General features: G+C 46.6%; 1 protein-coding gene across 1 annotated transcript; it reads right to left on the bottom strand.

Annotated features, from left to right (window-relative positions):
* Nucleotides 1–3,424: 3,424 nt before the first annotated feature.
* Nucleotides 3,425–14,117, bottom strand: LOC127300374 (D-aminoacyl-tRNA deacylase). The gene is made up of 9 exons (XM_051330483.2): nucleotides 13,845–14,117; nucleotides 13,012–13,195; nucleotides 12,563–12,705; nucleotides 12,432–12,495; nucleotides 11,119–11,171; nucleotides 10,548–10,603; nucleotides 9,792–9,860; nucleotides 9,065–9,250; nucleotides 3,425–3,697 (listed from the first exon to the last, which is right to left on the bottom strand). The coding sequence occupies exons 1-9, from the start codon at nucleotides 13,944–13,946 to the stop codon at nucleotides 3,610–3,612; spliced, it is 945 nt and encodes a 314-aa protein (XP_051186443.1). The 5' UTR covers nucleotides 13,947–14,117; the 3' UTR covers nucleotides 3,425–3,609.
* Between the last annotated feature and the right edge of the window lie 304 nt (nucleotides 14,118–14,421).

Raw genomic sequence — 14,421 nt, 5'->3', positions numbered from 1 at the left:
TTCGGTGATGAGTCGCGAGTTTGCACAGGGTGCGCACCCAAGCACACCTCATCAAAAAGAATGAGGAACACAAACTAGTTTTTGGGTCCCTCTTGGATTGTTCGGATGATTAATAAAATACTGAACATCATTAACATTACGGTGACACTAAACATTATTCTACCATCGGACACATATGTGAGTTCTCTGTGACTTCCGGAAGGTGCACGATCAAAGTTCTGTAGTCGGAGCGCCAAGGATCGACCATATAAATTGTAAAATTCGAAACAGCATTTTTTGGACCAGCAAGTCAACTAATACTACACGAAATTCAAGTGTGGAAAAATAGTAATTATTGCTAGAATTGTTGGCCTACATTGGCCAACTAAGAATCTGCTCTACCAACACCATCATATAGCAACATCGCATGGCGCTCATACGAAATTGGGCTTACATCTCTGCTGAAATGCTTATGGTATTCTGTTATTTTGATTGGGGTACAAATAAATCAACGTTTCTTTCATATATAGGCACACAAAATTACTGAGTGCCAGATAACTTAATGTGAACTAATGCCACAATAGATTTGGTTCATACTGCATGCATGTGATTTGTTAACAGTACAAATTTCAACCTTTTCCTGATCCAAAAATGGTCAATAATTGGATTTTTTCCAAAAAGATGACAATTGGAACAAAAAAGTTAATTACACGTGCCTAAAAGCACCACTGGATTTTTCTCGAAAAAGATGACAATTGGAACAAAAAAAGTTAATTACACGTGCCTAAAAGCACCACTTCAAGAGAGAAAAAACAGTACTCCGTATGTCGGTTATTTTTGGGTTCAAATTGCATTTTTTTAAGAGTAAGAAATTGCAAGAGTTGTTGTTTATATATGTTGGTTCATACCACCCTTTTCCCCACATGTTCGTTAATCATTCCTTAAGTTATAAAATCATTTTTCCTTAAGCTGAAAGAACTTCGTGAACTTTTGTTTCTACAAAGCGAAAAGAAAGGTCAAATTATGGGTCAAATCCTCACAATACTAAGAGCCTCATTTTCCTCTTATAAGAGAGAAGGTCTAGCTGTTAAATTCATTTTTTAGTAACGGCTCTAGGAGAGAGGCGGTATGTGAAATCTGTCTAGGGTTTCTTCCCCTCTTCAGGAACGTTGCCAGTCCGTCTTCAGTGGCCTTAGGACCTTGGAGGTGTGGTGGACCATTGCTCCTCTCAGCTGGTGGTTTCCTGTTCTTTTTAGATTGTTGTTAGTGTCTTCTTCGGAATGATGAGACAGTGGCTATATTCTGATGACAGAATAAGGTTCTCCCCGTCCTATCCTTGCTCCAGTGGTGCGCCTAGCATCGGCGAAGGCGCGCGGAGTTTTGTGTCCAGCAGATCTGTTGGGATCCTGTACGTCTTCATGTTCGGTGTGGTTGCAAATTTGGTTGTTCCGATCTATGGTTCTCATTAGTGGCGATGGTTCCCGCTCTCTTGCGTTGGTCCTTGGGACGTTAGCACGATGACTTTCTGTTCGCCTACTACAACAAGCTCTATTTCAACAAGTTTTGCCTGGCTTCGGTGAAGGAGGGGCGAGGACGGCTGTGCGGCTTCGGCTCGCTTCAGTGCTCGTTATCTTTGTTAGCCACTAGGTGGTCTAAAGACGTATTTGTAATTTTTATTATATTTGGTGTTCTTATACCGTTGTTTGATGATAATTAATAGATCAAGGTCCGTTTCTTTTTTCGCAAAAACGCAAAAGCATTGCGTTTCGATGCGTTCATAGAAAAGAAGGTTATATGTACAAGTCCTCGAGAGGACAACCACCCCACCTTACAACTCGACCCAAGAAAAGAAGGCTAATCTAGGGGAGTAGCTGGCGGACACCCCGGGCTCCCGCGTCCGCCCATTGCTGTGCCTCGGCCCTAATGTCGTTGAGCAGGGATGCCACCGAAGGTTGCGCGTTGTTGAAGACCGCAGCATTCCGGTGTTTCCAAATCCACCACGATGTAACCATGATTATCGACGAAGTACATTTGCGCAGCTGGCGAGGGGTGGTCCGCACCACCAGCGACTACCACTCCGCGAAGTCACCCTCAACCATGGGAGGACCTGAGGTGGATCGGATCCATGAGAGGACCTCATACCAGATCATCCTGGAGAAAGAGCACCCAGTGAGTAAGTGCGTCATGGTCTCCACCGACTGGTCGCAGAGCGGGCATCTAGGCGCATGCGGCAAACCACGCCGTGCCAGACTCTCGCCCGTCCAACACCTATCAAGGCAGGCCAGCCAGATAAAGCACCCTTGGCGGCACCCAGGATTTTCAATTCAGTCTCCAAGATCCTGAGATGATGGCCCCCTGGAAGAGGGTATCATAACAGGAACGAGATGTGTATTGGCCATCCCTCGTCCAGCGCCAAACCATCCTATCCTTGTCCGTTGACAGCTGCATGTCCCTGAGTCTACACCATAGCTGCACGTACTGCCAGAGTGTGAGGGCGCTTGGCGCGCCAGCAATGTCAGGGACCCAAGCGCGTTCTATCAGCGCTTCGCGTACCGTACGCGCCTTCATGTGACCTTTAGGTATTAAAGGTCCGTTTCTCAAAAGAAAAAGATCGAACTTTTGGTACTGACACGATTGCTACCTGGCACCGGGCCGAAATGAAGAGACCCTGGAAGAGAGCGACTACACGTACGTCCCAACGTGTTCAGTTGGCAGCGCGTTTAACTTGCCCACACTTCTCCATAGCTTGTCGTGTGGGGAACCGGCGATTAATTAACAGTTCACTTGACGAACTCTCTTGTGTGACCGCGATTGATTGACACGCCTTAACCAGCAGGAGCGCACGTACCAGTGTCAACCATTATTTAGACAACATAAGTAAAATACGGATAATGATAGCCAAGCCCTTGTTCATGGCCTGTCTACTTCCGTAACCATTATTTCTTGCCTTCTCACTTTTCATGCGCACGCGTCAACGGTGCTGCAGACTGACGTGTCATTTACAAGCAATATCAACCTTTGCTCTTGACCTTTTTCTTTTGGATTGACATATTCTCTCTTACTAATTATTTGCGCAGTTCTCGTATGCCAAGCAAATGCAAAAATAATGGCAGATCTTAGTCATAGACCAGACTACATGGCATCAAAGAGACAGAGGCTACTGGCCCAAGACAGTGACGCTATTTGGTACCGTGGCAACAAAGATAGCATCCCTGGCTAGAACTATGTGAATCTCTGCCCTGAAGAAAGCTCACGATTTGACGGCGGGGATGCAAAGTGCTGACGCAATGATAGGCGTGTCCGGTGTCTCACTCGACAAGCTTACAAAGGGTAGCAATGAATACTGCATATAAGAAGACAGCAACACACAAAATGGATATAACGATTGGTTAGCACACTCCAGGAAGAAAAAGGAAATAAAAAACAAATTTGGGACAAACAACAATTCATCAAAATCGTGGCTCTTGCACTTGGATCACATCTGAAATATGATTGTTAAAAATACAGTGCTCTATATTTACTCAGTTTGTATGTGCCAGATCCTAGAACTGAAGTGACTTCGATGCGAGCAAATGCAAAACCATATCATGATGCCCAATGTAATTTTGTGTAGAGAACTGCTACAGCATATTAGAGGAAATCATTAGGTTTTCCTATTTTAATATTTTGCTCCTGCAAATAGCTTGTGATAGCATTCTTTTGCCAGCCCTTGAAGCTCCTGCAAAGCAAGCACCAAAAGATATGGATGTTAAATAAAACAGATAGAAATTTTCATGACCAACGTAGCAAATGTTCATTGCCAGCCAAATGAACCCTACTACATAGGCTTGCAGTAAGTCATGATGCAGAAAGTCATAAATGAACTTTGAAGTATAATTTCCATTGCTTTAAAGCTATCAAAGAACAAGTTAAGAACACGAGCTCCCAGTGAAAATTATACGATTATCGAGAAAAACTTAAGAAAAATGTGAAGTCATGGGCACAAGTAAATAAATAGTTGCAGCAAAATGTCAGCTCCTAATGTTGAACCTAAGATAAATGTGGGCCATCCAGCAATTCCGCAAAAAAAAATGTGGGCCATCTGGCAGAAGAGAACAGTGGGAATGAAAATGTGCTTTACAACTACCACTGCCAAGAATCAGCAGGAAGAAACAATGTGTGATGGAAATGGATCTCCAGATTCTCTTGCCAAATAATAGATAGTAAAGACTAAAGACTTAAAGACTAGTGTCCAGACTTTGTCTCTGTTTTGGTTGCCAGCGATTTAGCTGTGCACCATGGTTAATGGAAGTCCATTTCCACGTCAAAAAAAAAAAAAGACTAGTGTGAACCAATAGAACCTAAAAGGAAAGCTTATATGGTGCTTGAACTAGTTATTGCCTCTCCCCCGTGTTACAACTGGCGGATCCTTGCACGGCTGCTGCCTCTTCGAAGGCGCGCTATTCCGAGGAGGATGATTCTGATGGTGAGGGTGTGGATGAGGAGATTTTGGTGGACCCAACCCCGGCGCGAGTTACACGCGATGTGGGCCAATCTACCACCACTCCAACGGTGTGCCGCTTCGCTTCGCCACCTTTGGTGTTCCAAAGGACCCGACAGCCCCCGCGACCTTTGCCCACGGTGGCCAGGCCCCAAACTCTAGGGGAGTTTCTCACAGCGGCGAAATCCCGCTCGGATGCCCTCTTGCAAACCCCGGCTGTTCGACGCAGACTTGTGGAACTCAACTTCCAGCCTCGTCGGAGTTCGAGGATCGCAGGGCAACCAGGAGGCCTTAGCGCTGAGATGAAGGCGGTGCGCAACCTCATGCGCAAGCTTGGTCTCCTCAAAGGGGATGAGGCGCCGTCGGAGGCTACCCTAGAGGCGTACCACAGGATGTATGAGCTCCCCCTGACGGGCGATATGATTGAGGCGATTGCTGAGTTCTACGGGTGGTCACTTGAGATGATCAGAGGCTGTTCTCCACCACTGCTGGGGATGACGGGTGGTCGCCTCATTGAGGCCTGACCCCTGGTGGTGGTCCACGGGTGTTTTTGCGACGTTGCTATGTTGTACGAACCTAAAGTTTTCGTGGCCAATGTGCGAGGCCTCAATGATCGTGCACGGCGTTCGGGTGTTAGGAGTGTACTCAGTACTACGGGTGCGACCATTGTATGTCTCCAGGAGACAAAGCTATCTGTTGTATCTCAGGCTATCATAATAGAAGCGCTTGGCGCAGAATTTGACGCTTACTTCTGCTTGCCTGCGGCTGACACTCGGGGGTATCATTGTGGCTTGGGTTAGCCGGGTGGTGCAGCTCGACAGCTCACACTACGGTGCTAACAGTGTTACAGCTAGGATCTCCCCTATGGGTGGTGGCGCTGAGTGGTGGCTGACTTGTGTCTATGGACCTCAGGCTGAGGCTGACAAGGTTGCCTTCCTGGAGGAGCTCCGCGATGTCCGCAGAGGTCACCCTGGACCCTGGGCCCTCTGTGGGGACTTTAACTTGATCTACCGGGATGAGGACAAGAACAACGGCAACCTCAACCGTCGAATGATGGGTAGATTCCGGCGCTTTCTGAATGATTGCGAGCTGAAGGAGATCTACCTACATGGACAGCGTTACACTTGGTCGAACTAGCGGGAAACGCCCACTCTGGTGAGGCTGGATCGGGTGTTTGCTTCGGTTGCCTGGAAGGAGCTGCATAGCAGCTGCATGTTGCGCTGCTTGGCAACGGTGGTGGCTGACCACTGCCCACTCCTCCTGGATTGCACCACCAAATCAGCGGGGCGGAAGAGGTTCCAGTTCGAACGTTTCTGGCTGAAGTTGGATGGTTTTGAGGACGGTGTGCGAAGCGCCTGGGATGTTGTGGATCAAACTGCAGCTGATGATAGCGCGGGAGGTCGTGTTTAGGCTGGATGTGGCCATGGAGACTAGACAGCTATCACCGGATGAGCGCCGACTCAGGGCGCACCTCAAACACCCTTACTTGGGTCTGGCTTCGCTTGAGCGCACTTTGGCTAGGCAGCGGGCCAAGATCGCGTGGCTGAAGGAGGGGGACGCCAATACGGCCTTCTTCCATCAACACGCGGCGTACCGTCGCCAGAAGAACGTGATCCACAGCCTGCAGGTGGGAGGCGCGGTCATTTCTGACCAGGCAGCCATGGCTGAAGCTGCTTTCACACACTTTGAGGGCCTACTCGGCACCTCGGTGGATAGACAGCACTCGCTGGACCTGGATACCCACTCTGGGGATCTCTCAGAGCTAGAGGCGGTGTTCACGGAGGATGAGATCCGGGAGGTAATTCGGCGACTGCCGGTGGGCAAGGCGTCAGGACCTGATGGGTTCACGGCTGAATTCCTTCAGAAGTGTTGGGGAGTGGTTAAGGGTGACTTCATGGCAGCCTTCGACAAGCTGTTCACGTTGTGCGGGCGCGGCTTCCAGGGTCTTAACCCTGTTGCCTAAGCGCCCGGATGCGGCTGCGCTCGGCGACTACCGCCCAATCAGCCTGATCCATATCTTTGCCAAGCTGGTTGCGAAGGTGCTCACCACTCGTCTAGCCCCTAGGATGGAGTCGCTGGTGGATCGTAACAAATGCGCGTTCATTCGCAAGCGTTGTATCCACGACAACTTCATGTTGGTCCAACAGACTGCTAGATTCTTACACCGGGAGAAGGAGCCGCGGGTGATGCTCAAGCTGGACACTACCCGCGCCTTTGACTCCGTTTCCTAGGGTTTCCTTTTGGAGATCCTCCGCAAGTTAGGATTTGGGCCGAGGTTCCGTGAACTGGTGTCCATCCTCCTATTCACTGCGAGTACCAGGGTGATGCTCAATGGCGAGCCAGGTCCCCCGATTTGGCATCGGAGGGGCCTGAGACAGGGAGACCCCCTGTCGCCAGCACTGTTTGTTCTGATGATGAACACGCTCAACAGGTTGTTGGCTAAGGTGATCGAGCTTGGGGTGCTGCGGCGCTTAGCGCGGCGGGACTTAGCGACGTCAGTGTCGCTCTATGCGGATGATGTGGTGATCTTCTGCCACGCAGATGAGACGGATCTCCGCGCTGTTCGTGGGATCCTGGAGCTCTTTGGCCATGCATCAGGGCTGCACACTAACTTCGCCAAGTGCTCGGTCTCACCCATTGCCTGTTCGGAGGCTGAGGCCGCGGGCGCTGCTGAACTCATGGAGTGCCAGCTAGCGCCGTTTCCGGTGAGATACCTCGGCATCCCGCTGTCTATAAGGAGGCTGACGGCTGCAGCATTCCAGCCCCTCATAGACCGTCTAGCCGACAAGCTACCTACCTGGCGTGCATCGATGATGCCTCGGGCCGGACGCTTGGCGCTAATCCGCTCGGTTCTCGCAGCGATACCGCTGCACCAGCTGATGGTGCTGAGTCTTGATAAGAAAGCACTCAAGCAGGTCAACAAAATCTTGCGAGGATTCCTTTGGGCTGGTAGGGCTGACGCCAATGGCGGACATTGTCACGTCAACTGGGCGAGAGTATGTAGGCCGCTTCGGCTAGGGGGGCTGGGAATCCCAGATCTCGCTCGCACGGCCATCAGCCTCAGGGTGCGTTGGATCTGGAGGATGCACACCGACCCCCTGCGACCTTGGTGCGGGTTGGACATGCATTTCTCGAAGACGGAGCTGGATGTCTTTGCGGCCTCTACCTACATGGTAGTCGGTAACGGGGAATCCGCCCTATTCTGGGAGGACAGATGGCTGGACGGCAGGTCCATCAAAGAGATGGCGCCGGAGGTTTACGCTTTGGTTCCAAAGCGCCGGCGGAAGGCGCGCACAGTCCGTGAAGCGCTGGTTGACCGCGCCTGGATCCCCGATATCGTAGGTGCACCGAGCGCCCTGGCGTGGCAGTACATCCAGTTGTGGGGTAGACTCAGGGACATTCAACTATCTGGGGACCCGGACAGGTTGGTCTGGCGGTGGACGACGGATGGACAGTATTCAGCTGGATCCTGCTATGACACCCTTTTCCAGGGGTCAATCATCTCAGGGTCTTGGAAGCTCAACTGGAAATCTTGGGCGCCACCTAGGGTGAAGTTCTTTATTGGCCTGTCTCGACAGGTGCTGGACGGGTGAGAGGCTGGCACGGCGGCGGGGGCTGCCGCATGCGCCGAGATGCCCGTTATGTGATCAGTCTGCTGAAACCATGAGGCACCTCCTGACAGGATGTTCCTTCTCTAGGACGGTGTGGTTTGAGGTGCTGTCGTGGATCCGATCCACCTCAGGCCCACCCACGGCTGAGGGTGACTTCGCGGAGTGGTGGTCGCTGGTGGTGCGGACTGCTCCTCGCCAGCTGCGCAAGGGCACTTCGTCGGTTATCATGATCACGGCATGGTGGATTTGGAAGCATCGGAACGCGGCGGTCTTCGACAACGCGCGGCCTTCGGTGACATCCTTGACGCGCGGCTTTGGGCAGACGCGGGAGCCCGGGGTGTGCGCCAGTTACTCCCCTAGTCTAGGTTTTTTCCTTTTTCCTTGGGTCGAGTTGTACGGCGTGGTGTGTCCGTCCTCGAACTTGTACATAAACTCTTCTTTATCTATCAATGCATCGAAACGCAAGGCTTTTGCGTTTTCGCGAAATTATGTGTCTGGCTAGAGATGTACTAAATGATATGCATGTATAATGACTAATACCAAAACAAGATTTGAACATTCTTCCGACAAAATTTAATGGCATGAAAAGAGTGTACATGAACCACATTGAGCCACATTGAAAATTCAAAGGATTCCAATATGACCTATCTGCAAGAAAGTTTATTTGTGATTTTGGTGTTTTGGAACAGAAACAAAAAAAAATTCCTTTACTGAAACAGTGGTATTTATCATTCAGTATTGACAACAGGACTTTCAGTTCCACTATAAGGTGGGTTGGTTTGTGTTAAATTGCTAATGAAGGCAATTCATAGAACTACTACCCGGTTGCTAAAAGGTCTTACATTAGTGAACTGAGGAAGTATTACAATTTATATTATCTTTGATATATGGACTACCAAATTACAAGCTATGCTAACACTAGCTGAGAAATGCAGTGATGTAGCCTCTTTTTACAAGATTAGGTGCCCCGGAAGAAATTGGTTATGGTACTTACTTCTGATCAAGATGTGCTATTACTTCACCACCAGGAAATCCTGCCTTCGTAGCTTCATATGAAACTTTGATGGAATGCTTCCACATCCCACCAACATCACCAGAACTCTTTGCACTTCCCTGGGGTGGCACCTCCATTGGCAAAGAGTAACCAGACAGGAGATGACCCACCCATACACCATCTTTGCTGAAATAATGAGGATGTAAGATAACATCAGACTATTAATATTCTTCAAGCAGGAGTAAAATGGTCACTTCTCTACCAGTGTGCACCTTAGTAAAGAAGTACACATAAACTGAGAACAGATACTCCAGCTAGGAAAGACTAGTCACAGGAATAGGGTTGCATAGACTACAGGTGGAACCACACGTATTACCTCTCCTCCCTTTCATCTCTCTAGAATGTTCAGGTTATAAGGAAGGAATAAAAATGCATTTATTATATCAAAGACGAGCTGAATCTGATCTAAGGTGAATCAAACGGAAGTTCCCACAGGTAATATCATCATGATTCATGATCAATATCAGAGTGTCTGGAGGTACTGAGGAACATAACTACACTACACGGGCACGGAAAAAATCTGTGACAGAGTGAGAGTTGACTTAGATCATACACTTTACTGAATCATCAATTCATCATAATCAAAAAAACCTTATAAGTCCAGAATTACAGGGAGAAATGCATCGTTAGAAACTGCCTGTAAGAATAACTTTGCCTCAGCGCTTACACGACAATATCCATATGACGAGGGGCATAGTGACCACCACCGATGCCTAGTAGAACCTTTTCACCATTCCTGCATAACCAGAAATGATGTTTGGAGCCTTAAGAATAAAGACAGAAAGCAATGGATGAATAATTAAAAATAAAGGTCGGCATTTCAAATACCAAACAAAGAAAATATGACAGTGGTAAGATACATCCCTGGTATGCAAGAGAATAAGAGAACTTAAGTATGTCCATGCAGGATGATATAGGTTTCACAGACTAAGGCCAACTGAACTGTGGCACATATTGCTAAAAGGACCGATGCTTCTGACTTATAATTTCAATTTGCAAACCATAATATAACGAACGTAAAATAACTCCCTCTTTACCACAAAACTGATCCATCTTCGTCCTGGTATGTCTAGGTCTAAGAGTAACAGGCTTACATACTGATGGTCAAAATTAAGTGTTTGATTGTATGCATTCAAGGACAACTTATATTTAGTGATGCAGGGCATATGGGATCTGCCAGGTCCCAATTTTTATTTTATTCATACACCATTGCAGATGATCTAACAATTTATTCACATGTTTTTCAATTCGAGTTATCGAATTTCTCTCATCCTGGTCTTGGGAGTGATTTAGAGTTGCCATTAGAATTCTTAAATCACCTCACCACTCACCTCCATAAAACAAAAATAAATTTCCGCAAGGATTCCAACCACACAACCACCTCCATTGTTATCCATAAAGAGAAATGAATATGTCAACATACCCTAGCCAAGTTCCAACAGCATTTCCATCCTCCAGACCAAGACCTTTCCATAGAACCTGCAATCATTGGGGAACTCAATGTCATGCCTCATATTTATTTTCCAAACAAAAAATTCGGAATGTAGGTTACAATATATTTATGAGGCTGTGATTACATTAAACAGTGACAGGAGTGAATTTTTGCAAGTTATGTTTACCTGCTTCTACCACATTATGAATTGTGGTGAAAGTTGAAATAATCTCCGCAGATTGGGTAATTGGTATTGCTCCACAAGGTTTTAGACACAATTTAAGATGGAAGAAAGTTTGAAACTTAATAGAAAGCTTGCGTTTTAACTGAAAGGTAACGGCAGCATTTGAATATGAAAAATGCACCACAAGAAGTGTAAAAAGTTTGCTGCATCAGTCAACCACCGTATACATATGACATTTTACGGGGGGGGAGGAGGAGGGCGCATGCCATGTGATGCTTCAAACAATAAAATCCTTCGGGTTCTATTGCAAATTACATGAAAGAGAGAGAGAGAGAGAGAGAGAGAGAGAGAGAGAGAGAGAGAGGGGTGAGACTCAACCAGAGCAATGGCCTGCGCAGCATCTTGTCTACCCCAGTATTCTTCTGTACTTCCTGCCATACAAAATGGTCACATTAGCTATTCTGGTAAAACATACACATTAAAAGTAGCCTAGGACTTGCTTGTTTTGCGTTTATATGAGAATCAGATGCAGGAGTGGTTGTCTGCTGATTTTATATCAGGAAGTTCACATGAACCCAACGTAATCACTTTCTTGCATCTCAATCAGCCTATTTTTTCGGTGCAGCATCTTTGAAGAAGTTGATTTATTTGGTTCCTTGGTATTCATGTGTCATGCAAGACGTTTTAGAGAAGCAGGTTGTTGGGCTGCTCGAGTTGCATATGTGTGAGCCTTTTAATATAAATATGATCGAAATATAATTCAGAAAAATATAATGATAAATGATTGCTGGCATTTCTCACCTAAATGCTTGTACAGTGATACTGTGATATCCTTCTTATAGTTCACGGAAATTGTTTTTGACAGAAACGGTAGAGGAGAGCCCAACAGAGCATATATTAGATAAGCACGAGTCCATGAATTTATGTGTTAGTCTTAAATACCAAGCTTGGTGGACAAGCATAGCCAAACCACTAGATACCAGCTCTTTGGCTGCGCTAAGTGCTGCGCTAGCCCTAGCGGACCTAGCCTATGTGTCAACTGTGGTGGCCATAATTTCACGTAAGCGCACATAGGAAATTGCCCACATTTTAGGACTCGGTTTGTGGTGCTGATGTGCTGAATTTATTTTATATATAGCTACAAAAAGTAGCTGTGAAAAAATTCAGTGTTCTGTTTGGCAATGCAAATTCTGAACTAACTAATTCTCATGTATACCAAACTTAAAATACTACGCTGACCACGTAGTTGGATATATCCTTCATATCTGTCTGTTAGCCAAGAACATGACTTTAAAAAAGTATGAATTAACACGAAAGTGGGTAGGCATATGGTAAATAAATTAGTAAAAGTTTCAATGAAAGAGGATTATAACAATCCACAACAATGTGCCTACAATGTACATGAAAGTTTCACAAATTCTTGTTAATTATTTATTAATTGCACCAATTGCATCCTGCCACTTTAACATGTGTGTGGGTTTATAGTGGTCCGGATGATGCCACATGACTGGCAGAAAGCCAAAAATAATATAACTAGTATAGCAAGTGAAACAGGTGAATACCTAGTGGTAAAGGTGTTTCTGAAGCTATGAAAGAGTCAATGAGATAGCTAAAATTAGCTTGTAAGAGTTTATCCAAAAAATCTAACACACAAAAAATATAATGAACTAAGGATGGACATAAATTTGTACCTATCTCAACAAACATCGTCGGTGTACTGGTAAGTGGTCCATGGTGAGTAGCTTCAAGTGTAATCTTCAAAAGCAATCAGCATTAAAATCAGTTGATTCAGAAAGAGAAAGGCCTCACAAGAGCAAAGTACCTCAAACTCTGGAACAAGACCTTGGTCTGCAGCAACTTTTTGCAACAACCGGAGCCACGGGCCAATTCGAGGGTTTGTCAATGCTGCCCATCCCGGCCTCCCTCCTTGAGGCGGGGTCTCATCCTCCCTCAGATGTGGCACACCTTCAGAGATACATTCATAAAAATGAGTAAAGCATGTTCAACATCAATCAAAACAATGATTGAGATGAGAAGGAACCACTAATTTGCGCAAATCAACATGTGTACATACATGTGATGTTGCTCACCAACAGAACAACCACAGTATGCTAGAGGAATAGGTTCAGTATCTTTTTGAATATATTGAACATCATATGTGGTATTAGGTGTCTTCTTTAGATGTTCAACAAAATGTTACACAGAATATATCAAGCATTTGATTCCACCATTGAGTTAAACAAGATGTAGACAGATGAATGCAGAGCCAACCGATTGGGTGGACAGTGAGGGCAGGGCGGTTGGAGACTGCAGTGTGTTTGCTGAGGAATATGACCTCGGAAACAACCTCTCCAGTGGCTTCCTGCCACCTACGGTCAAGATCGTCCTCTGCAATAATGCTGCGTTCATGCTTCAGTAACCTAATATTCCCATTTGTAAAGCTCTCCATTCCCTCCTAGAAAAAAAAAAATTAGCAACAGGTAGTTGGAAACTATGCCACAAACAACTCTGTAAGACACCTTAGGGAAAAGTGAAAATAAGGATAAACGTTGCAGATTATTTTAACTGATCAGGGCCAGTGGAACATAATGCACTGCTCCGTTACATGATCTGATATATTGGTATGCCACTGACGATTGAGGAGTGCAATATACTAGGGTATAATTGTGGATTGAAAAATCTTGGAACAATGCACCAAAAAAACAGTTTGCTTGTCTACTCCCTGCTTGCATGCACTGCCACTGCGGATATACCAAATTTGGAGGATTGAGAGGTGTCAGGACTAGGACTCTTGTGGACTACTTTTGGGTCTCAAGTCCTAGCATACCAGAGGTGTCACGAGGAAACTGATGGTAGCTTTCAGGCTTCACAATCAACAACCACAGATATATTTATCTATTCCTAAACACTAGGCACAGCGCCGACCGTAAGACCATAACCCTAACGGGCACCGCAATTCGTCGGTACTTCCCATCCCAACTCAGCGAAGCAGAGTTAATCTAGCGATTGATGCATACAAAATGCCAGGAACAGCGTATGCAGCCGGATGGAACTGAAACGGAAAGCGATTTGATTAGTGGGTAACTACAGGGCAGCTTTCTTACGGGGATGGGCGGGCCGGGGGACCATCCGGGCATGGCCAGGAACGCCGCGGCGGGGCCGATGGACGCCGGGTCCGACGCCGTCGCTACCACGAGAACAACCATCTTCTCCGACGCCCGCCTCCTCCTCCTCCGCCTACGCTCCTCGCCGCCTCAAGCTGTGGTCTTGCCCACCGGTTACCGCCGGACGTGGTTTATTTGGGGGATTTCGCGCCGCAGCCGGCAGGGTCGGGTTTTCAGGGGGCGCCGACGGCGGTGCTGGTGGGACAGGACAGTACGGCCCTCTGATCGGGGATTTGATGAACCCGACTAGACTTGGGATCTCCTCGATTTCAAACGAAATTCAGAAGAGTTTTATGAAACTTTTTTTAAGCCAAAGAAAATGCTCAGTTTTTTTTGACAATCAATACCACATATATTCATAATAACAAATAGTACATGGTAGAGATACACGAGCTGTCTTCAGCGATTACAAAATAAAGTCTAAAAGATACTAGCAAATCTTCGAGGTCTTCAAACTCTTTCTTCTTCCAAGACATAATCTTGTATTTTTCTGAAGGCAGCTAAAGATAGATAACAA

This window comes from Lolium perenne, chromosome 5 (assembly GCF_019359855.2).
Source record: "Lolium perenne isolate Kyuss_39 chromosome 5, Kyuss_2.0, whole genome shotgun sequence".
Taxonomy (NCBI): domain Eukaryota; kingdom Viridiplantae; phylum Streptophyta; class Magnoliopsida; order Poales; family Poaceae; genus Lolium; species Lolium perenne.
Note: the sequence above shows the minus strand (reverse complement) of the source record. Positions and strands in the feature narration are given on the sequence as shown.

Coding starts and splice junctions, on each gene's coding strand:
- LOC127300374 (XM_051330483.2), bottom strand. CDS start 13,946: ATGGTTGTTCTCGTGGTAGCGACGGCGTCGGACCCGGCGTCCATCGGC. Junction 11,172..12,431: donor GACGATGTTTGTTGAGATAG/GTACAAATTTAT, acceptor TTTGTATGGCAG/GAAGTACAGAAGAATACTGG. Junction 9,251..9,791: donor CGTCATATGGATATTGTCGT/GTAAGCGCTGAG, acceptor TCATTATTTCAG/CAAAGATGGTGTATGGGTGG.